General features: G+C 38.4%; 1 protein-coding gene across 1 annotated transcript in view; it reads left to right on the forward strand.

Annotated features, from left to right (window-relative positions):
* Positions 1-25,420, forward strand: part of CNTNAP5 (contactin associated protein family member 5) — a 519,494-nt gene extending 494,074 nt beyond the window's left edge. Inside the window, exons 13-14 of the mRNA XM_037060827.1 lie at positions 24,254-24,454; positions 25,266-25,420. Of these exons, the coding sequence (XP_036916722.1) occupies positions 24,254-24,454; positions 25,266-25,420 (356 nt within the window). The remainder of the gene's footprint in view (positions 1-24,253; positions 24,455-25,265) is intronic.
* Positions 25,421-25,937: the final 517 nt, after the last annotated feature.

Here is a 25,937-nt window from a genome sequence, read left to right on the forward strand (position 1 = left end):
ATTAAATGACACCCTAGATGAAATGGACCTAACTGATATATATATATAGAGCCCTCCATCCCAAAAAAGCTAAATACACTTTCTTTTCAAATGCACATAGAACGTTTTCAAAGATAGACCACATGATAGGACACAAAACGAGTCTCAACAAATTCAGGAAAATGGAAATTATATCAAGCATTTTCTCTGATTACAAGGTACTGAAACTGGAACCAAACCCCACAGGAAAAAAACCCCAAACACCAAAAATCATGGAGACTAAATGGTTTGCTATTAAACAATGAATGGGTCAAGATTGAAATTAGGGAAGAAATCAGAAAGCTTCTGGAAACAAATGAAAATGAACTCCCAACAACCCAAAACTTATGGGACACAGTGAAGGCAGTCCTGAGAGGGAAGTTCATAGCAATACAGGCTACCTAAAGAAGATAGAAACATTTGAAACAGACAACCTAACGCGAAGCCTGTAAGAACTCGAGGAACAACTACAAAGACTGCCCAGAGCAAGTAAAAGGAAGAAAATAAGCAAGGTCAGAGAGAAATTAAATGACCTAGAGACTAAAAGCACAATTCTAAGGATCATTGAATCCAGGAGTTGTTTTTTTAAAAGATAAACCAAATAGACAAAACTTTAAGTAGGCTTATCAAGAAAAGCAGAGAGAGGACCCAAATAAACACAATCAGAAATGAAAGAGGAGAAAGTACAAGTAATACTACAGAAATAGAAGGAATTGTAAGAAATTACTATGAAGAACTGTATGCCAAGAAATTTGAAAACTTAAGTGAAATGGGCAAATTTCTAGAAAAATGTAATTTTCCAAAACTCAGTGAAAAAGAAGCAGAAAAACTGAACAGGCTAATAAGAGCAGATGAAATTGAAGCAGTAATCAAAAAAACTCCCATCACACAAAAGCCCTGGAACAGATGGTTTCAAAGGAGAATTCTACAAACCTTTTAAGAAAGAGCTAATACCTATACTTCACGGACTATTCCAAAAAAGTCCAAAAGGAGGGAAACTCTTTTTATGAAGCCAGCATCATCCTAATTCCAAAGCCAGATAGAGACACAACAAAGAAAGAAAACTTCAGGCCAATATCTATGATGAACATAGACGCTAAAATCCTCAATAAAATATTGGAAAATCACACTCAACAATATATCAAAAAGATCATACTTCATGACCAAGTGGGATTCGTCCTAGGAATGCAAGGATAGTTCAATATTTGTAAATCAGTAAATGTAATACACCACATGAACAAAAGCAAAGACAAAAACTACATGATCATATCAATAGACACAAATAAAGCTTTTGATAAGGTTCAACACCCATTTATGATAAAGGTACTCAGAAAAATGGGAATAGAGGGAGCATTCCTCAATATAATAAAGGCCATATATGAAAGACCTACAGCCAACATCATACTCAATGGGCAAAAACTAAAATCTCTTCCACTAAGATCAGGAACAAGACAAGATTGCCCATTTTCACCACTTCTATTCAATATAGTATTAGAAGTTCTAGCCACAGCAATCAGAAAAGAAAAAGAAATAAAAGGCATCCAAATCAGAAAGGAGGAAACACAACTGACATTGTATGCAGATAACATGATAGTGTACATGGAAAACCCTAAAGCCTCTACCAAAAAACTGCTGGAACTAATAAATGAATTTGGCAAAACAGTGGGATACAAAGTCAATATGCAGAAATCAAAGGCATTTTTGTATACCCTTAACAAAACAGCAGAAGCAGAAATCAAGAAAAAATCTCATTCGATATAGCAAGAACAAAAATAAAATATCTGAGAATAAACCTAACCAAGGAAGTTAAATAACTGTATGTAGAAAGCTACACAACTCTGAAGAAAGAAATCAAGGATGACACAAACAAATGGAAACATATATCATGTTCATGGATTGGAAGAATTAACTTCATCAAAATGTCCATGCTACCCAAAGGAATTTACAGATTCAATGCAATACCTATTAAAATACCATCAGCATATTTCACAGACATGGAACAAACACTTCAAAAATTTATATGGAACCATAAAAGACCCAGAATAGCAGCTGCAATTTTGAGAAAAAAAAAAAAAAACAAAGTAGGAGGATTACAATACCTGATACCAAACTGTATTATAAGGCCACTGTAATCAAAACAGCCTGGTACTGGCATAAAAACAGGCACATAAACCAATGGAATAGAACAGAGAGCCCAGAAATAAACCAAACTCTCCACAGTCAATTAATATTTGACAAAGGAGGCAGTAACATAAAATGGAGTAAAGATGGCATTTTCAACAAGTGGTGTTGGGAGAACTAGACAGCTAGATGCAAAAAAATGAAACTTGAGCACCAACTTACACCATACACCAAAATAAATTTAAGGTGGATAAAAGACTTAAGTATAAGCTGTAAAACCATTAAAGCCCTAGAGGAGAACATTGGCAAGAAAATCTCAGATATTCCACACAGCAAGATTTTTACTGATATGTCCCCTAGGTCAAGGGACATAAAGGAAAGAATAACCAATTGGGACCTTATCAAAATTAAATGGTCCTGCATGGCTAAGAAAAACAGTATCAAGATAAAAAGAGAAGCAACTGTTTAGGAAAACATATTTGCCAATGATACCTCAGATAAAGGTTTAATCTCCAAAATATACAAAGAACTCACGTGACTCCACTAAAAGACAATGAGTAACCCAATTGAAAAATGGGCAAAGGACTTGAACAGACACTTCTCCAAGGAGGACATACAGAGGATCCAGAGGCACATAAAAAGATGCTCGATATCAGTAGCTATCAGAGAGATGCAAATTAAAACCACAATGAGATACCACTTTACACCAGTCAGAATGGCCATTATAAACAAACAAACAAAAAAAAAAACAAACCTCAAGTGCTGGAGAGGTTGTGGGGAAAGGGGGATCCTAGTTCACTGTTGGTGGGATTGCAGACTGGTACAACCACTATGGAAAACAGTATGGAATTTTCTCAGAAAACTAAAAATGAACGTGCCTTTTGACCCAGCAATTCCACTATTAGGAATATATCCTAAGAACCCTGAAACACCAATCCAAAAGAACCTATGGACCCCGATGTTCATAGCAGCACAATTTATGATAGCCAAGATTTGGAAGCAACCTAGATTCCCATTGGTAAATGACTGGATCAAAAATCTATGGTAGATTTACACAATGGAATTCTATGCTGCAGAAAGGAAGAAGGAGAGCCTACCCTTTGCAACATCATGGGTGGAACTGAAAAGCATTATGGTGAGTGAAATAAGCCAGGTGGTGAATGGCAAATACCATATGATATCACCCTTAACAGGAATCTAAACAGCAAAACAAGCAAGCAAGCAAAATATGACCAATGACACTTAAATACGGAACAGGCTCACAGGTTCCAGAGGAGAGAGGGTAGAGAATCATAGGGGAACAGGGGATTGACTTATATGAACAAGTATAAAGGGCACATGGACAATAACTAATGTGGTGGGTGGAAATGGGAGGGAGGTGGTGAGTACTGGCGGGACCAGGGCTGGGAATATAGGACAGAAAACTGTACTTTAACAAGAATTAAATAAAAATAAAAATAAAAATAAAACAAAGTTCAAATATGGTGGTGAGGAAAAATTAAAAACCTTGGAAATATATAAATCATGGAGTTAATCAATAGACTCTAACCTGAAGCAGAAAATACCTCCCTTTGTAGGTTAAAATGAGAGCGAGATTAGAATGGATACAAAAAACACACACTGACTTAGAGAACTGACTGACTCAAAGAGTCAATGTCACTAAACTGATGAATAATAGGAAGGCAAGTAGACAACTAGGATGAACTTTGACATACTAAAAAGTCATGTTTTGTTAAAAGGGACACCTGGGTTCTGTGCCATTTCCTGATGCTAAAAATGCCCTGACTGGGTGTGGGTACTTTTCTCCAATAATGTAAAATTCATGGTCATTCTTGGCGATGTCAGTCTAATTGAGCACATACAAATGGGGGCGTTTAATACAACAAGGAATTCAGTGAGGACTTTGAATTGTGTGTCTGGGTGGAAATGAATATGATATGGGGTTGCAGGGTGCATTACATGCCCCCAGGAAGTGATGGAATTCTGGGCACTAGGATCAGTGCAAAGAAAAAAGATAGGAGTGAAGGAAGGGAAGAGTACAGTAAATAATAGTTACATGAGTGAGTGCCTGAAGTACCCATACTGTAAGGTTGCATTGTTCGGACAGGAGAATGGAACTTCTCAGTTGTTTTCTGCTTTCCTTGGTGAAATGATTAATTTTATATTTCAGCTAGGCTGAAACGCAGTGCCCAGATATTCGGTCAAACATCATCATTAATGTTTCCATGAGGGTGTTAGTTCAAGGCCTTAACAGAACAAAGACTGACCTCTTCCAAGAAAGAAGAAATTCTACTAGCAGATGCCCTTCGGATTTGAACTGCAACTCTTTTCTGAGTCTGCAACCTGTTGGCCTATCCTATAGAGTTTAAGCTTACCAAGCCTCCATAATCAGTGAGAGAGAGAGACAGAGAGACAGAGAGGCAGAGTGAGAGGGACAAGAAAGGTAGACATAAATTTATAAATACATTTGCACCCTGTTGGCTCTGTTTTTCTGCACAACCCTGCATTATAACCTTGGAGTTTGAGCAGTCTTGGTGCTTCTCCACTCTTTCCTTTCATTTTCTGTACATGTCCACCATGGCACTAATAACACTGCCTTATAACAAGCAGTGTTTATTTGTGTGCCCCCTGATGGAAACTCTGAGCTCTTCAATAAAAAGTGAGACACAGGATTTGAAGAATCTCTGGATCTATCTCACAGAAACTCTCGGGAGTCCTAGTGTAAACAAAACTATGGGAAATCACAGCCAAATTAAATATTTATTTTTACCTTTCTCCTTTTCTTCTCTTTCCTTCTCATAAATTGTCTTAGACTAAGGCTCTGACCCATTAACCCAATAATTTGGTGCTATGGATTCTGCCTCAATGTCTAATCATAATCTAGATTCAGTCATTACTACTCCTTGCAACCTCTTCTGCAAATGCAAGAGTAAAAGTGCTCAACTGCTCTTTATTACCCTCAAGATCTTTCATTGCTACCCATTCTTATATATAGGCATTTTGTAATCACATTGGATTTCAAATCCCATTGCTGGCACTTTCTAGCTGACTATATGACCTTGGACAAGTCATTCAGCATTTCTGAATTTTGGTTTCTTTATTAGTAAAACATAGTTGATAAAGATGGCTACCTTTCAACGTTAATGTGAGAATTACAATATAGGAAAGTTCCTAGCCCCCAAAAGTAGATAGTTATAAAGTAGGGTAACCCAATATTATGGTGTAATAATTAATTGTGCCTTCTCTCCAACTCACTACTATCTCTGTGTAGATGATATCTATATAGTCATGAAATTTCCGAGGCTCTAGGAGCCTGGAGGGAGCATTTCTCAGGGGAAGTTTCTGTTATCAATAAAGTACAGTTAGAAGGGTGAGTCACCTTAACAAGAATTTCCTTAGAATTTGACATTTATACTTATTCTATTCAATTTATATTACACCATTTTTAATGTCAAGACATCTTGGCAACATGTTAACAAATGTTTCACAGTGACACACTGTCTTTCCTCTATAAATTACAAATGCATACTAGTATGCAAAATTGTTTGTCTGGAACCACTAACAAAAACACACATTTCTTATTTTGATGAATACAATGCCAATTTAATGCATCCACACCTGTACAGAAAGCATCAGGGATTGTAAGGGGTTTGCAAGGAATGCTTAATCAAATTTCTAAAGCAAAACTAGTTTTCCACTTTCAAACAGCTCATAATGAAACTACCTTACAAGTCTGCATATCTTAATACTCTCCCTATTATGGTGCTCCATTTCTCACTCCTATAGCAGCAAGCTCAGTTTTCACTAAAACTCATCAAAGAATGTATAATGGAGTAGATAGAGAAACCATACTTGAAATCTTTCTAATATTCCTGCACATGATACTGCAGGGTGATTGCAGATAATAGGTTGCAATCTGAACTACTGATAGAAATAAGTATGTCCATCCAGTTAGGTCTAACAGTGGTCAGCCTTGCTTCCCAGAGTTGGATCACTTTCAGTGAGTTTACAGTTTACAAATGGGCTGTACAAGGATAAGGCAGTGTAGAGAAAATAAGAGTCACCTATGATATAAGACAGGACAACTTATAGACATATATCTCTCACTGAGCTTTTTAATTAATTTTGAAAGCTGTATTTTACACCAAAAAAAAAAAATTGGGTTGTTGATGTCATGTTCATCTGTAATGAAATAGTGTCTTGTACTTTCTGTTGACATCTCCCTGATAATTTCTACCATGAATATTTCTCTCAACACACACACATATGCATGCACACACATATACACACCAAAAGAAAGTATTTATTTTCATTGCTTGACAAACTCTTTCACACTGGGATGAAGACTTCAATTTTCATAAATTATAAATTGGATAGCCTTTATTGCACAAGGAATCTGGCCAGAAAATTGTCACTTGATTACAGAGTTCATAAAATTGTGCTAATGTTACAGAAAAATGAAGCGACTAGACACCAAGGGTTCAGGGACACAATCTTTATTACGTGCATGGGCCCAGAGGAGAGTGATCTCCAAATTCTGAGCTCTGAACAAAGGGTTCTTGGGGTTTATATAGCCTGCAGAACCTTCCTGTCTACGTGGCAAAGTAAGTTACAGAAGCGGAATGCGGAAGTTATGTCTATTTCCTTATTTGGGGATATCTGAGGTGTCGTGGCCCTCTTTGGCTGTGTGGCAGAAGCAGGTTCCAGAATCGGAATGCGGAAGTTAGACTCTCCTATGGGGCATTCTTAGACTAGCAGAAAAGGGGCTTTTCTCTATCACTATCTACCTACTGGGTACTAGTCTAGTTGGAGATTCACCAGTGTGAAGCAGCTGGGATAATTTTTGTTTTCCAAATGTATTGATGAGGCTAATGAGTTGTAAAAATAAGATTTTCTTATAGCCATCAGATCTAAAGCCTTTTCAAGGGTCCCTAAAGCATGGAAGCAATTATTCTTCTATTACTATGAATCAATGTGTAATGGTTCTCTGCTGGGCCAGGCATTAGTGAGGCACTGAAGATATAGGAATGATTAAGATATGGTCTTCCAACTCTACAGAATGTACAGTTTTATGTCCTTGTAGTAAAAAGCACTGTAGGGGCAACTTTCCTCGCAAGTCACCCTGTCCACCATGGATTAGAGTAAACATGACTGAGTCTTATTGTGATCTGCTTGGGGATGAGAGGTGATCATTTTCCCAGAGGAAAAAGGCCTTGAGCAGTGGCTAGCTTGTGGGGAAAAGGCGTTCAGACCCTTCCTCCAGGAGCTTTTATTGGGTTGTAATACACAGGAATACAGGGCAGTAAGGATCAAACAATAGATAACATTGCAAAGAAATCTGAGGGCTTAGTCTGAGTCAGAGTCTGTCAGGAACAGAGTTTTAGGGTTTCCTGCTCAAACCCTCAACATATGAATGAAAGCACTCTTAGCAGAGCAGATTTCACAGGTTTATCAGGAAGTCTTTGTGATACCAGATTTTTCCCCAGGACATGCTCTAGCAAGGCAAGGAGCTGCACCCCTCCCCATCAGGTATTCAGGCTTAATGGGATTAGAGGCAGGAAGTGCTTCTCCAAGAGGTCATGGGGACTCTGGCTATCTCAAAGCCAAGGGGCGAGAGTCCATTGCTCTTTGTTGCAGCCCTCCGAGTCCTTCCTTGATGGCCTCCCAGGTGATCGTGTCTGGTCTAGTTTGCCCCTCTTCTGAAAGGTCTTACCAATCTGAAAGGGCTTCCAACCATGCTTTGGGGGCAGGGATGAAACTGAGGCAACATTTGGCCAGAGACAAGCTTTGTCTCCTCCTGCTGGCATTCCAAAGATCATCACCGGCCCTTAGCCATAGGGGGTAGAGAGTTACAATTCCTAGAACCAGGCAGAGTGGTCCACAACAAGGCACCCAAGTCTTTAGCCTTCCCCACTCATTCCCCACTGATTCAGCCTCCATACAGCAGCCAGGGTTATCTTATACAAACATAGATATCTCCCACTTCATCTTTTATCTGTGCAAATTCCACGCTCTGTATGTGTGGGTTACAGTTTTTGAAGGGCACAGTTGTGAGGATATACAAGCTCAAATGAATTAATGAACAGTCTTAAAATAATGCCTGCACTTATTATATCTTCCAAATTATTATAATTAATATTATTATAATTGTTATCTGTGACACCACAAGGAAGGCCCTTGACTGCTGTATCTCACTTTCTTTCTGTGGAAGTAGAAGATGATAATAATAGCTTTTATTATTGCCATGTAGTCAATTACATGAGTTAACATTTCAACAGTGGTAGAGTGACTGATGTGGGGCAGGTGGTAAAGAAATTGTAGGCCATTCTTCTTTTTGTCTTTCCCCTCCCTCCTCTGGAAACACATCCACTGTCTTAATGGGCTACAGGTTCAACTCATCTGGGGAGGAACCCAAAGGCTATGTCTCAGTAGAAAAGTGTCCTTCCCTGGTTAGGATCCACACATGAGTGACATGTGCTGTGGCTCACTAGCAATTTACTCAGGTGGAAGAACAATTGTATTTTCACTTATGTTTCAGAGGGTCACTTTATTTTCCTTGAATGATGTATTTTCCAGAGGACATTTTTTCAAATAAAGAACAATGATAACAGCTTAGAGGAACGAAGGGGAAGGGTCATCAAAGAACATGTATAAAGGACCCATGGACAAAAACGATGGGGGTAGAAATCGATGGGAGATGGAGGTGGGTGGGGCAGAGGAGAGTAATGGAGGGATAATAGGTACAACTGTAATTGAAAAACAACAACAAAAAAAAAAGAAAAAAAGGAAATAACATAAATAAAACAAAATAACCAACCAAGCAATAAAATGTTTTTTTTTTTTCTGTTTAATACTTTATGTTGTCCACACAGTGATTCCAGAAGGCTGGTCTCTAAGGCAAAGCTGGTCTCTCTAGGCTAGCAGGTGGCATAACATCCTGTAAATTAAACCATTAAATAAAACTACTAAGTCATAAATATGTAGCATTATCCTGAAATTAAAGCATTGTCACTTCTGAATTACTAAAATTTTTAATAGGCAGTTAAAGGAAATTCTCTCACAATCCCTTCTACATAGCCAGTTTATTCCAACCACATGGATGAGAAGAAAAGATTCAGGGCCAAGATGGGAGGGTGGCTTCACTGTGTTTTTTTCTCATTTATTTGCTTATTCTTGCATTCATCCCCCTTTATTAATTCACTTAGTTTCCTATACCATTATTAATAATAGAACTTATTTTTAAAGGTGTTGTGAGGTTCATATGAAATAACCAATGTAATCCATACAAGAAATGTCTGGCATTATATACACAGTATGTGGCAGCTATTATTTATTATTTCTATCACTTTTTAAAAGGATTTTAATCTTACAGGGAAAGGATGGGAGAAAGAGAGGGAGGGAAACACCAATTTGAGGTTGCCTCTTGCACACCCCTTACTGTGGATCTGGCTCACATGTGCCCTGACTGGGAATCAAACTAGCAACCCTTTGGTTCACAGGCTGGCATTCAATCCACTTAGCCACACCAGCCAGGGCCTATTTCTCTTACATTATCCCCTGGAACCTTGACTTTTGTTTCTTAGGGTGCAGTAATTATAATAATAAGCAATAATTTTTATGACTGTATAACATTTGACACACTAAAATCACTCATGAATATTAATTCAACATTATTAATAAAAATACTGGAAATGAATATGCTATCATGGAGTGAATATTTGAATTTGATGATTTTGCTATTTGACAGTTGTTTGGCCAATTAGTCCTTAGCCATGTGTGTGTAAGAGGACATGCACATGCACATGCACACGGATTTGTTGGAGCATAGTGGAAGAGTTTTGAGCACTTGCTGCATGTTAAAACCTATGCAAAGCACTATCTTTTTTCAGCAAAGTTTTTATTTTAAATCATTCAAATGAACAGAAAAGTTGAAAAAAGACACTAAAATAAGCCTCTTATACTTTTCACCTACCTTCTCCATTTAAAATGTTATAAAATGTTAACATTTTATAACATTTGTACATTTTTGCTACCCTCATCTCTCTCTGTCTCTCTCTTATTGCATCTCTCTCTTGATGCATGCACCAGCTTGTGGTGCCTGCAGTATCATGGATGAGATACGAGACAAATTCACACAAACTACCTAGTCCTGTGGAGGAAAAAGGACCGCATGTCTACTCCCTCACGCAGGGAGCACCTCAGAGCGGCTTGGCCACCCTATCAAGGGGAGAGCACATGAGCCCTTGCCTATACAGGCTTTTATTGGGTTTAATCTGCACAGGAATACAGGTACAGCTTATTAATCATTGTCAGGCAGTAAGGATCAAACAGTAGATAGCATATAAAGACTATTAGGGCTTCTTCTGAGTCAGGGTCTATCAGCTAAAAGGCTACAAAACTTTGGAAAACAAACTCATTTCCTGCTTGGGCCTTTATCATTTAACTAAGAGCATTTTAGCAAAGCAGGCTTCACAGGATTTTACATATCCTTTCCCAGACCTGATCACTGGGGGAGCTGCCCTTTCCAGCACAGGGTTGCACCGCGCTCTGTCATTGTTTCAGGCTTAAGTCAGACAGAGGAGGCAGATAGCCAAGGAATTCTTAGAGACTTCTTGCAGACAGACTGAGGATTCAGGCTTTGTCAAAGCCAAGGGGTGAGGGTCCATCAAGCCCTTTCTCTATGGCCCCTCAAGTCCTTCCCTAGGGCCTCCATGTGATCATGCCTGTCTTAGGTTATCCCCCTTTTGGGGAATCTTACCAGTCATTGGCTGACTGATCAAGCATTGGGGGCCAGTTATGAAAAAAAAGGAGCAGAAGTGGCACTCCTATTAGGGAGATAAGCTTTGTCTCCTTAGTGGCTTATGGTCAGAAGGTTGCTCACTCAGCCTTAGACATGGGGCAGGGATCCAGCTCTTGAAACCAGGAAGGGTGGTTCCCAACACTCTCTTCTTTTTCCTCCCTTCTTCCTTATAATTGCCAGTTTTTATAAAACTATTTGAAAATAGTTTGTAGGCATAATAATAATTTAAACCTAAAGATTTCAGCTTCTAGCTCTTACAAAACAATATTTTTTGTATAGCCACAATATCAGAATCATACATATAAATAAGCATTAACTAAATTAATATCCAATATATAGTCTATCTTATCCCTGTTGTCTTTTATAGCATTGTCTGCTTTTTTTAATATTTTTATTTGGGATTGAAGCACTGTCCATGCAATGGATATTTTTTAAAATCTTCACCTGAGGATTTGTATATTAATTTCAAAAAGAGAGGAAGAGAGAGACAGAGAAACATCAATGTGAAAGTGACACATCGGTCAGTTGCCTCCTACCTACAACCTTTTATTTTCCAGGATGACGCTCCAACCAAATGAGCCACCCAGCCAGGGCCACACAATGAATGTAATGGTTATGTCCTTTTAGTCTCTTTTAATTTGAAGGCTCCATTCCCTAACTCATATTATTCAATATTTTCTTAGCTTTTCATGACAGTAACTTTTGAAGATTAGTACAGGGAATCTCCTAAGTAAAATATTCCATATTTTGTTTTTTTAATTTATTTGTTATCATTAGAATACTTGGGCAAGACAACCTCATGGGTAGTGAGTGTTCTCCTCAGTGCATCCTGTCATGAGGGATAAGACATCATTCTGGGCCATACTTGGGAGGGTCACTTCCATCCCTTGGCTAAAGCAGTTCTGCTAGATCTCTACATTATGAAGTTATCTATGTGATTCTATGGAAATATCTTGTTCCCCAGTATTTCCTCACAATCTGTTGATAATTCTAACCCATAGAATTGGTTACATGAGAATTTTCAAGTGTTTTTCTAATTCTACAGTTCCTTCTAGTCTGTAGCTGTCATTCTGACTTCTTCTCCACAGAATAGCTTTGAAAATTTCTCCCCCTCCTCCACCTCCCTTTGTATCACTACAAACCCATAAATTATTCCATTTAAAAATGTCGTTACTATTATCATTCTATTTTTATGTTAAAATAGTCCTTAATATAGCTAGCCAAGATTTCTTTATTTCTGCTCCTATGTCTTTCTTAAATGCCTTCATTAATATTGGAATACTTCCTTGCTTCCTAGCACAGGATGTTTGAAGACGTTACCTTGATGTTTCACTGCCTAGATCCAGACTTGGCTATTTTCCAAAAGAAGTCTAGTTCATTTTTGTAGCAACTTGCTTTTGGAAATGAATACCTAGGTATTAGATTTGCTTATTTCTAGAGAAATAAGGCCCTTCCTGCATGTGAAGCAATCTTAGTGGACACAGAAGAAAAATGCACATATATGTTCCAGAGCCAACATGTGAGCTGAGAGAAAGAGATAATTCTACTCTATTCTTTGAGGATTTTTGTTTGTTTGTTTTTGTTGACAATCTCCAGAATCAGATTATAGAGCCATGAAGCAGAAGAAGCAGGCACTCTTACATTTACAGAAGGCTTATCTCTTTCTGTGACCTGGTAAGAGGAGAGGTAAATAATGTGTTCACTATTCCTTCTCAGTACTAAGGCAAGATCTCTGCGGTTAGTGCACTGCCTTATGGATCCATCTGAGTTCAATCCTGACTACTTTAGCTCTTCTAAATAACTATTCATTGTGAACCTGTGGTGCAGGTACTTGGTTATATCATCTTAGAGTTGATCTTGTTTAATTCACATTAAAGTGTGATAAAGTGTGAGGTGAAGATCTTTTCTCCTTTTTTGATAAAATATAGGTTCAGAGAGATTGAAGAGCATGTCAGCATTGCTCAGTTAGCAAGTGACAGATGTAGAGATTGAATTAGCTCTATGTTAGTGGTATGCTATGTCCTGAGAAGCACCACAATAGTGCCTGCCACAAGGACACTCTTACAGACCTCATAAAATTTTTGACAGGGACTACAGACTGTGCACCTGTTGGGAACTGCTCTGCCTGGTTTCAGGAATTGTAACTGCCTCCCATAGATAAGGCTGAGTGAGCAATCTCCAGAATGCTAGCCACTAAGGAGACAAAGCTTGTCTCTGGTAGCAAATGCTGCTTCAGCTTCATCCCCCTGTCCCCAATGCATGGTCGATAATTGATGATGTGTATGACCCCTCAGAGGCCGGACAACCTAAGCCAGATGCAATCACTTGGGAGACCATCATGGAGGGACTTGGGGGACTGCAGCAAAGAGGGAGTGATGGACCCTCGCCCCCCAGCTATTCTGACATAGCCCAGTCCCCAGGTCTTCTGGGAGAAGCACTTCCTGGCTCTAATCTACTTAAGTCTGAAAACTTGTGATGGGAAAGGTGGTGCAGCCCCTTGCCTGGCTAGAGAGGGATCCGGGGTGATCTGGCATAAAGAATTCCTAACAATCCCGTGAAACCTGCTTTGCTAAGAATGTGTTTAGTTAAATGATAAAGGCCCAGGCAGAAAATTAGTTTGTTTTCCCAAAGTTCTGTAGCCTTTTAGCTGATAGACCCTGACTTAGAAGAAGCCCTAATGGTTCTTTGTATACTATCTACTGTTTACTGCCTGACAATGATTAACAAGTTGTACCTGAACTCCTGTGCGAAAACCCAATAAAAGCCTGTCTAGGCAAGGGTCAGCGTGCTCTCTCCTTGAGAGTGTTGCCAGGCTGCTCTGAGGCACTGCCCCCCTTGAGGGAGTAGCCATACTATTCTTTTTCTTTTACAGGACTCAGTAGTTCATGTGAATTTGTCTCATGTCTCATCCATGACACTGTAGGCACTGCGAGCCAGCGCACGCATCATGCACTAGTTCCCAACCCTCTTTGCATCAGGTGATTTGGATTTGGAGACCCCCTTCTCTTCTCTCCTGCTCAGAGGGTAGGGCATGGACCTGGTCCACACCCTCTTCTCCTGCCCCAGAAGCACCAGGCTTTCAGCTGCAACAGGGACTCTTTCCCAGAACAAGCTATGAATGCCCTCAGGGCTCAGAATGTCGTTCAACTTTGTGCCCCTCAAGCTACTACCTTCTCAGTTCCTAACAGTGTTCTGCACACACTAAACATTTATTAAATTTTTCTTGAATAAGTCAGCAAACAATAAACAAATAAGTATGATACAGTATGTGTGGAGTCCATTCAAAAACACACCCTCCAAGACCATAAAACTGATTTATCAGTTTTCTTTGATCTTGACAACTATTTTAAGGCACACAAAGAGAAAAATAACTACATAAAAGTATGTAAAAAGTAAAGATTCGAGTGAGGCAGTAGGATAAATCACAGTCAAGTCTGATCACAGTCATGAGATCATGAGGTTGTAAAGTGTGGCCCAAGTAGCAAGTGGAATAGTGGTCATGGCTGGAGCTGGCCCCTGGCCTCACACTAGGGTATTTGCTCCATCTAGTGCACAGTGCATGCAGCCATACCAGGGACTGAGACTGAGATTTTCACTCGCCTAAACTGCAGAAGCTCAGAAAGCAGCAGTTCCACAGAGGTTTCAGTAGGGTGTGAATGGATTCATACGTAGGCAACTGGGCCGATCCCTCCCAGAGAAAACACAACTCAGAATGGAATCCTGTTGCTTTTTAAACCTTTGGGTATTGTTTTATACTAATTGTCTCCCTTTCTTTTAAAAGATGAGAGGAAGGTGGCATTGACTCCTCAGCACAGGATCCCATAACTGTTTCTAATAATGAGATTGTCCTTTCTGATCCTCCCTGAATCATTTCATCAGAATGACTTGTAGCAGTTCGACTTTGATTTTGAATCACCTGCCCTGAGCCAGGAACTCTCAACCGTGTGTTCTCTATTAATTTCTCATAAATTACCTAACATGGATTCTATCCAGTTTACAGGGACGAGATTGAGGCTTAGAGAAGGTGAACTGTCTCTAGTATGAATGTAGTCGGAGCAGAGCCCACAGGGTCCCAGGCCCACGGTCCCCAAGCCCTTGCTCTTCTCCATATAATCTGCCTCCATTCCCCACAGAATCTCTTCCCACATGGAAATTTACCCAGCAGTTATTGCTTGTTATTTAAGTGGTAAGATAAAATAGAAACATGTAAAAAATTAAATAACTATCAATGCAAAATTACAAGATATCACTAGGCTGTAGATGGGTAGATGGTAAATGAGTGGTAAAGATAGTGCTTTCAGGATTATTTAAGCTGCCTCTTGCCTTGGCATAGAAAATTCACTTTGTCAACATAGATAAGTGTACCAAAAGTGACCCCAGGGACCTCAATATAGACTTGCTTTATTACAGTAGACATATAAGTGAATTGACACATTTTTCAAAAGACTATAAGCATCGCCCCACAGTGATTTAAATTCAATTAAGCTGGACATTGATGATCTGTAGAGTTCCTTCCAAGTATTGTGATATAAAAATTGCAATGTTTCTTTTTCCTTTTTTTATGGCTCTGCAAAAAGACAAATATGTGTGTATAATGAGGTTTCATTAATCATAGTTATTTTTTGCCTCTCTTTCCTTTTTCACTCTTCTTTTTCTATACTTTATTTTGGGAAGAATGATTTTATGGTAACAGAAGGAATAACTTGAAGAATCTGTAATTATTACTACTACTAATAAATAATCATCACAGTCATATAGCAACCAGACAAAATAAGAGAAATCTCTGTATGTAAACAGTTCACTACTTCTGAAATGAGAGCAGCATGAATCAGACAGGTCACCAGAAACCCAGGATGGGAGGTCACAGGGGTCTTTCTGGGTGATAACTTGGCAAGATGTTATAGCATTATAGAATGTTGTAGAATATTCCACCATGACTACTCTACTGGGACTTTTTAATACTCTGTTTTTCTTCTCTTGTTGATGTTGTTGTTGAATGTAGGTATATCTTGATAATATAACTTGAAATCTCTCTTTTTAAATTTGGACCATCACATACTATTCAGAAAAGAGCTGCTTTGGGAATATTAAAAGGTAGAACCTAGTAGGATATAAATTACAGTGATTGACTAATCTCACCACTTGACAAAATTTCTTGAAGTTCTACAAGGTGTTCAATGCTAGCCTAGGATTGGTTGGTCAGAGGATAAAGACTGCTATTGACCTGTTGTCCATTTTCAAGAAAAGAGTACACAGTGTCCACTGGACAGGCTTCCCTAATAATGTTCCCTTCCCCAACAGATCTTTAGGCAACCCCACTTAACTCATAATCTTAAGAGTACTTATAACAGCATGGCATATGTGTCCTTCTTATGTATATAACTATTTATCCTAAAATAATGCTGAGCTTTGAAGGAGCTTAACAGTGAATTATTGTCCTATGCATGTACTCTAGTGGCCAGTACAGCACTAACTAGATGCATAGTTGAACATAAGAATTAGTAATGTGTTTTACATCTTGGGAGATCTAATAGTTTCATGGGGATGTAATTGAAAGCAAAATTCACAATGTAATTAAAATTGCTTTATTAATCTGCATAACAATAGATTGTTAGGTCTTTGAAATGGTGCTTTGGAACTTTATTGCACATGCTATTAGATAGCCTATGACCTATGACTCAATTTTGTAAAGGTGAAATGGTAATATGGGTAATATGCCTCACAGTCATGAGATCACTCACATTTATGCCAGTGAATGATCATAATGGCTAAATGATGCTTTTAAAAAACAAAGATATTATTTTTATTTTAAAAATTATTGAGATATAATTAACATATAGCATTATATAAATTTAAGGTGTAAAACGTATTGATTTGATATATTTATATATTACAATAAGATCACCACAGTTGTGTTAGCTAACACCTCTATCATATTACATAATTATCATTTTTGTGTGTGTAGTGAAAATAAGACCTTGTATCTTAGCAACTTTGAAGTTTATAATATGAAAATGTTGACTATAAACATTAAGCTTTTCATTAGATCTTCATTTCCCCAAAGCTATAGTTGTTAAAACAGCATGGTACCAGCATAAAATAGTCATATAGACCAATGGAACAGAATAGAGAGCCCAGAAATAAACCCTTGTGTTACAGTCAAGTCATATTTAACAATGGTGTGAAAGACATTCAATGGAGAAAAACTAGTTTCTTCAATAAATGCTATTAGGAAAATTAAATTACCACATGAAGATAAATGAAATTGGACCCTTATCTTACACCACTTATAAAATAATTTCAAATGGATTAAAAACTTAAACATAAGACCAGATATGATAAAAATCCTAAGTGGGGAGAACCATCAGGAGGAAGCTCATTAACATGTTTTGGTGATGATATTTTTTGGATATGACATCAAAAACACAAGCAACAGCCCTGGCTGCTGTAGCGCAGTGGATTGAATGTAGGCCTGCAAAGCAGATGATCGCGGTTTGATTCCCAGTCACGGCACATGCCTGGGTTGCAGGCCAGTTCCCAGCGGGGGACACATGAGAGACAACCACACATTGAGATTTCTCTCCCTCTCTCCTTCCCTTCCCCTCTAAAGATAAATAAATAATAAAATTAAAAAAAAAAAACAAGCAACAAAAGAAAAATCAACAAGTGGAACTTTATTAAACAGAAAAGCTTTTGCATAATAAAGGAAACAAAATAAAAATACCACCCATGAAATGGGAGGAAATATTTACAAACCATATATTTGGGGAGAAGCAAATATCTTAAATATATGATAACTATTACTTTAGACTCAGTGATATTCTTAGTGAATTGAACAGATCCTTGACAACTCAAAATTTCAAAATGCATTCTTCTCTTGAGCAGAAAATTTGTCCCGATAACTCAATACCTGTATTCTTCTGAGCAAGATAGAGAACTGGGCTCTGTTTCTCATCCTGGGCTTGAATGGTAGTGAACAGCAGAAAAAATTATAGAGAATACACTGGATAGCAAAATGGCAACATCAATGTTTTTTTTTTTTTTGTTCAGATTGCTGCGTCCATAAAAATTAAATAGGAAATTCTGCTGAAGAAATTTCAGAAAATGCAAAAGGCACCAATAAATATAGTGACATGAGGCTATTCCAGAGTGAAAAGATAATTGCATGAGATGGTAATAACTAATCACATACAGCAGCAGCAATAGTACAGTAACTGCACTCCTTCTTGCTTGTTAGCCTCTTGATGGTTGAGCTCCCCACCCTAATTCTCTAAGGGGAAATGAAATTTAGGTTCTCCTTCTAATGTTATAAAAAAGTTCTAATGTATAAATTCTTTTTTTAATATTTTATTTATTTATCTTTAGATGGGAAGGGAAGGAGAGAGGGAGAGAAACATCAATGTATGGTTGCCTTTCGTGCATCCCCTGCTGGGAGTTGGCCTGCAGGGAACTGGCCTGCAACCCAGGCATTTGCCCTGACTGGGAATCGAACCGCGATCGTCTGGTTCGCAGGTCCGCGCTCAATCCACTGAGCTACACCAGCCAGGGCCCTAAATTCTTAACTCTTTTGCTTGCTAGACCACCTATTATGTGTCTATGTAAAACATCATTATACTATTATAAATCATTATAATATCATTAAAAAACTGATATTAAAATCCCTGTTTTCCAATGAGGAAATGTCAGAGGTTATATAACTTGCTCAAAGTCTCATAGCTGGCAAGTAGCAGAGCACAGGTTCTAACTGGATGGACTTGTCTGTAATCTAGACTGTCTCAAGGAACCTTGCAGCCCTAGACACTGCTCTAGAGACCAGAACATATGTCCTGTGGTGGAGAGTCCTGTGCTTCAGGCAGACAACACAAGGTGTGTATTGGAGCCTAGAGGATTTTATGATGTCTTTCCAGTCATAGTACTTAGGTGATTTACTTTCATTGCCTGCATGAAACTGGACCTTCCTGAGTTACAGGACAACCCCTATAGGTTTTCTTGTGTAAAAGCTCAAGTTCACAGAACTTCAAAAAAAAAAAAGCAATTTCTGGTCTGGATCTCTCTAAATTGGTGTTTTCCTCATTTATTTTGATAGATTTTGGGGAGAGAAGTTTGTTTGGTTTACCTTAGTTCCTCTTAAAGTGGCTCTTATTTTATTCTTTGGGAAAGAACACATTTATTTTTTATTGTTTTAATATTTTATTTATTTATTTATCTTTAGAGGGGAAGGAGAGAGGGAGAGAAACATCAATGTATGGTTGCCTTCTGTGCATCCCCTGCTGGGAGTTGGCCTGCAGGGAACTGGCCTGCAACCCAGGCATGTGCCTTGACTTGGAATTGAACCATGATCCTCTGGTTTGCAGGCCTGTGCTCAATCCACTGAACTACGCCAGCCAGGGCTGGAAAGAACACTTTTAATGCAAACTACTATGACAACTACCCAAGGTCACTTACAGCTTCTTCTTGATGCCATTGTTAATAATAGCAGCACCTGATATCTGTGAAATCTTTGATGCTTTTATACGTAATAAGCACCATAGATTTTTGTGGCATGCTTAGTAATTTAGTTAATAACAGACTTCCTCATACAAATCCCCTCACTTAACCTTTACAACTACTCTGTACAATTGGTATCATTGTTGTTTGTCAAATGTTACTGATGCGGAAACATAAGTTAACAAAAGTAATCATTTGACCAAGGTTGCTTAGCCAATTAAGTAGCAAGTTGGCACACAGATCCAGATCTTCTGAACTCAGAGCCAAGGCTGCAAACACTAATGTCCACCTACTCTTTGACTAAATTGACCTTCTTGAATATTTGGCTTCATGGGTCCAATTTTAGTGTCCAATTTTAGTACAAGCATATGTGGGTTCATGAATGAAACACCCTGCATGTACCTAAAAGACTGTCCAGAGCAAATGTTACTTTTTTGAAAATCCTTCAGAGCTGACCTTCACATTGACCTTCTCTAGTTAAAATTACAGTACCCATCCTAAAAGAGGCAGCCAGAACATCAGCCACCATGGTCAGCTCCAAGTGGCACTGACTGCTGGCCTTTAATACTATCAGGGTCAGGGCTTAATCAGCACTGCTGCAGGGGAAGCTAAGGGGAAGAAACAGAAAGAGAGAAAAGATAATAGTCATTTACTCCCCCACTTCCAGTCTTTATTCTGCTATCTCCCAAGAGAAAAAACTATCACAGGACAAAGGTTATTTTTGAAAGGAAAGCCAACAAAGAGACCTGGGTTTTGAGCAATCAGCTCCCTTCCTGTCATTCATCTTGTGCTTGCAATGAGGGCTCTGATGTCTAAATGAACTGTGGGAGCACTTTAGAGCTCTTATTGTTCCCTTGTATCTTCTGTATTTTGCATATATCAAAAATATCGGTAGATGAATTATTAAAACTTCACTTTACCCTCAGGGTACAGAGTCAAGGGTTGGCGGTATTAGTGGCTTTAAGAAGAAAGATTGTCTGTCTAACTCAGCTTTCCTTTCCATTTTGCCAAAGACAGAATATGATTTTGGTAAAGTGATCCAATGACTAAAAGAATAAGCAAGTAAATTAATGAATGTATGAACAATTAAATGAATGGACACATAGATATAAAAATCTGTGTTCATCATGAGGGAAATCCAAATTCCTAAGATCAATGGTATGTGGATCACTTTTCAAATCAGACACATTGGATACAGTAAGATTCAGGACAAATTCGGTTTTCTGGATCCTTCACTTATCTATATCACTACATTGTTATATCTGTGTGTGTGTATATATATATATATATAGTCTACCATGGTAGATTGTTGTAAATAGGGTTATAAAATGCCCCAGAATGGGTCAGTAACATAACATCCATTATTAGACTGGGTTTTCTTTTTCTGTTTCTAAGAACTATGGACATTTTAAGACTGTCAGTCTTTATCTGTCCCTCTATAATAATGCATTATTGTGCAATTACTTTTCTTTAGTTATTTTGTCAGCATTTGTTCATATTGGCACCAGCATTTTTGTTTTTTATGTTAATTATTTGTGTAATATTATTTTTACCAACATGAACCATGTTCTATTTTTATGTTCAAAGTCAAAATCCAGTAACCTTCATTCTAATTTATTTTTAGACTTTATAGAAAATGTAATTCTGCCTCAATTAAACATTGAAGATATCTAGGTTGTAAGTGGGCTGTCCTTATACTTAAGATGAATCAGAATGTTTGAGCATAGTTCAATATTATGGTGTAACAAATGGATCATTTTTTAGAGTTGGCAAATACTTTAGAGATTAAAACCAAATTCTATTTTTCTCTTTCCTCCTTGTATTATATTGACGCTAAAGTAGAAGGCAACTCATGGTCTAGCCTCTTGGTAGTGCTAATTAATAGTGGTTATTTCCAGAGAATATGCCCACCATCTTTGCCTAATAGATATACCTTGGACCATTTCTTTGCTTTTTAGACCTTGGTTTTCTCATTTGTAAGACTGAGGAGGTAAGGAAAGAAGGAAATCACTGATGTCTGGGTTGGGCTCCTTCTCAGCCCTGAAAATCTAGGAAGTATATTGATGGTATTATGTGGTAAAGATTCTAAGATGACAAAAGGTTTTTCAGATTTACTATTCCTCCTTTGCTTTATTTGTAAGCATATTCATAATTAAATTATAAAACCAATTGCAGCAAATTATTTACCTTAAGTTATTATCACAGAATATATGATGCCTCACAAATAGTCTCTTGCAACTATATTTTTGGTTGCTATTCTACAGTAATAGCCCTGCCACCTGCCACAGTGTAGGTGGTTTTGCTGTCCTTTTATTTTTATTTTTTATTGATGATAAAACACGAGGAAAACAAGAAATCCAATTATAAAATGAATAAAGGACCTGAATAGACACTTCTCCAAAGAGGGTCCAGAGATATATTAAAGAATTTTCAACATCACTAGCCACCAGAGAGATTCAAATTAAAACTACAGTGAGGTACCACTTCACACCATTGAGAATGGCCATCATAAACAAAGCAACAAATAAGTGCTGGGGAAGTTGAGGAGAAAAGGGAGCCCTAGTGCACTGTTGGTGGGATTGCAGACTGGTGCAACCACTGTGGAAAACAGTATGGAATTTCCTCAGAAAATTAAAAATGGAAGCAACTGCCTTTTGACCCACTGATTCCACTGCTGGGATTATACCCTAAGAATCCTGAAAAACCAATTCAAAAGGACCTATGCACTCCATTCTTCACAGCAGCATTATTTACAATAACCAAGTGCTGGAAACAGCCTAAGTGCCCATCAGTAAATGAGTGAGTCAAAAAACTGTGGTACATTTACACAATGGAATTCTATGCAGCAGAAAGAAAGAAGGAGCTCCTACCCTTTTGGACAGCATGGATGGAACTGGAGAGAATTATGCTAAGTAAAATAAGCCAGGCAGTGAAAGAAAAATTCCATATGATCTTACCTATAAGTGGAACCTGATTAACAAAAGAAATAAAATAGCAAAACAGAACCAAGGACATGGAAATATAGAACAAATTGTCAGTGACTAGAAGGGAGGGTGAATAGAGGCAAAAAAAGGGGAAGCTTCAAGTTAAGGAACAGATTTAAAGGACCCATGGACAAGGATAATAGAGGGAGGATTGAATGTGGAAGAAGTTAGGTAGGGCAGGGGAGAGCAATGTGGGAGGAGAAAATAGAGACAACTGTAACTGAACAACAAAAAGTAAATTAAAAAAAAAATTGAACACCCAAAAAGTAAGGTAACTTGTTCAAGCTTGTTATGAGCAGAAAGGTTTCACATACAGGTCTCTCAATTCATAAACAAATTTGTCTCTGCTCTCCTTGCCTTCCATTCTTACTTATCATAGGAAAAACATGTTCTCTCTCCCTGAGTTAATGGTCTTCACCTCTGCATGTTATTTTATTGTATGTCTCCATAAATATATTTGTCAAAGACAGGTAACATGGAGAATAAGTAATAAAAAACTGTAATTAAGTGCTTTAGAATTCAGTGTGGATTGTACAACTTCATCCTTGTTAATTGTGTATATTTTACAGATATTCTCCATGAATAGGTTTTATTTTCTACCCAGATCTTATTTTTTTCTGAGATAATCATCAATGCTAGTGTTTTTCTTGAAAAGTAGGGTATGTCAGTAGCTGGAAGGACTGCCTAGTCACTTACTATGTAATCCAAAGTAAGCTGCCTAAGTCTCCTCACTTACATTTCCCTCATTTATGATGTAGTGGTATTGACTCCCTTCTGATTTAAGTAATATTGATTTTTAAAAGAGATAATAGACATTAAATGCTAACCATACAGCCTGTGAAATAAGGGTGTGCCATCAAGGGGCATATGTGAGATCATGGCCACTTAATTTGGAGGTTCGGATTCACAGACAATAAAGACCCCAAGTCAAAGATGAATAGTTAAGCACTTTATTAAGTGAGAGAAGATAGAAAAACAATAATCAAGAGCACACATCACCAGATGGGAAATCACCAACACCCAAACATCGACACTGGGGAATCCCGAAGGCAGCAGTGGTCGGGGTTTGTCTTGGGAACAGTTCCAAGTGAAGTGCCCTTCCCTTGGGTGGGATTCCACAATATCACTAGGGAGCTACGATTTAATATGTTGTAGTGGTTACACGCCTAGGGCCTTGTGTGATTTTGACTAACTAACTGTTCCCTCTGGGAGAGGGGCCAATTCTCCCAAGGGAACAGCTAAAGATCAAAAGGTGCTAATCTCTTGGGAAAAAGGGTCAGTTGTCCCTAGGAGACAGCACTATATTTTGCTTTTCCAATGAAGGTCATAGCTCAGGCATAAACAGGGAGAATTCTCAAAGTCCCTATAACCCTTCAAAGGGCTCCAGAACTTTAACTCCAAAGATTACTAACCTTCATTCTAACTTTCAATGGAGCTTTATGAGGAGCAAATACTCTCTGGTCAAATTCTTTTTTAAAAAGATTTTATTGATTTTACTTTTAGATAGAGGGGAAGGGAGGGAAAAAAGAGGGAGAGAAACATCAGTGTGTGGTTACCTCTCACATACCCCCAACTGGGGACATGGCCTGCAATGCAGGCATGTGCCCTAACTGGGAATCAAACTGGAGACCCTGTGGTTCACAGGCTGGCACTCAATCCATGGAGCCACACCAGGTGGGGCTGGTCAACTTCTTTATGTGATCAGAGCACTAAAGTGGTGGTTAATTTTTGCATGTCATGCTACCCATCAAACTGAATGTATGACCTTTCAGCTTTCTTGAGGTACATAAGTGTGATAACTGTCTTCTAACCTCTACTTCCTTTCATTGTGTTTTCTGGGCAGAGGACAAAATATGGACATCAGTGCAGCACAACAACACACAGATGACCCATGTGCAGGGCGCCAGCCCTGAAAAGCCCTATTCCATGGCCTTGGATTATGGGGGCAGCACACAGCAGCTGGAGGCTGTGATTGACAGCTCAGAGCACTGTGAGCAGGAGGTGGCCTACTACTGCAGGAGGTCTCGCCTGCTTAACACACCAGGTAAGACTCACCCTTGCCCCTACCACTGTACGTGATCATGCAAGTCTATCACAGTGTGGCAAAAGGGCACTATCAACCTGGAATATCATGGAGATGAGTGTTTGGCAACAAGGGAGCTATAGTTGCCATCCTGCACTGAACAGTGGTGAGAAAGACTGCTAGGAGAGGATGGGCTAGTCATCACTTTGACACCCAGGAGGGTGTACCCAGGAGGACTTTCCATAGACTCCTCATCTGCAAAGGGGAATGATAGTGATGCCCATCCTGCAATAGTTGTGATCACAAAAACTGTCTTAAGAGCAATGGCAATTGAAGACAGAATTTGAGCTATACATAAAAAATATGAAGGTGAGACATTTCTGACAGAGGAAATAGCTCATGAGAAGGCACCAAGGATCTCTGCACATTCACCAAAGAACACTGAGTTCTGTCTGGAGCAAAAGATACACAGGGAGCAGTGTTAGGCAATGAGACTAGTGGTCAAGCAGGGACAGTACTAATTACCTGAAAAATGGAAGCCCTAATGGGAACTTATTTTATTAAAGTAAAATTTGCCTCTAAAAATTAGATTAACCTCTTTTTAAATCTTTTCCTGTGGCTATTTTTTTCAGAGTGAATGGTTGGTTTAGTTATTAACATGTTTGCAAAAACAAAACATAAAACCAAGCAAATGAAAAATCCTTTTAGTACTGCTTACCAAAGCCACAAAGGGATTTTGCAAAATGTCAGATGTGTTTTGTCAAAGATTATGCATGCCCTGGGAATCAGTCATTTTTTTGTAAATGTTAGTTCATCATTTGTTTCATGGCAGAAAATAGGCCACCCACCACAGGGATGTGGGATATCCAAGAAAGGAAATCAGAATCTTTAGCTTCAAGTAATTTACAATCCAGTATTTGGAGGTTAGGAATTGTGAAAAGCTTGAGAAACCTGGACAATAAAATGACAAAAACAGAGACAGGTTAGAAGCCTCAATAACTATAGCATGCAGCATCACTGATCTAGAATATTTAGGGGAAGCTTCATTTCACAAAGTGAATTTTCCAGATAACTGTCACCTATTGCTTTAGGCACCAAAAATCTCTTGAGAGAATTTCTAACTATTTGAAATAAAAATCTCAAATGGATTAAACATCCCCTTGCCATCTTAAACAGATAATTCTACACATAAAATGTAACCTCTCCTCATGACTCAGTACCATCATTGTGAAAATCAGTTATTGTACTTACCTATTGTACAAGCCATGCTTGCAGGGTGATTAGATCATTAGATCAGAGGCTCTGGTTTTATGGCCCTTTCCCAGCATCCTCAGGTGGTGCTGCTATCTTGAGAGATTCAAGCTTATATTTGTTCTTCTTTCTCTCTCTTCTGGCAGTCAAGCCCTCACACAATACTCTCAACATTATTTGGAAAATATTAGTCTCAAAAACCAACATACTTGTTATTGTGTGGTTTCCAGTTTTCTAAGGATTAGGTTTGCTG

Source organism: Sturnira hondurensis, unplaced genomic scaffold (assembly GCF_014824575.4).
Source record: "Sturnira hondurensis isolate 20B ecotype Veracruz unplaced genomic scaffold, ASM1482457v3 Scaffold0012541, whole genome shotgun sequence".
Classification (NCBI taxonomy): domain Eukaryota; kingdom Metazoa; phylum Chordata; class Mammalia; order Chiroptera; family Phyllostomidae; genus Sturnira; species Sturnira hondurensis.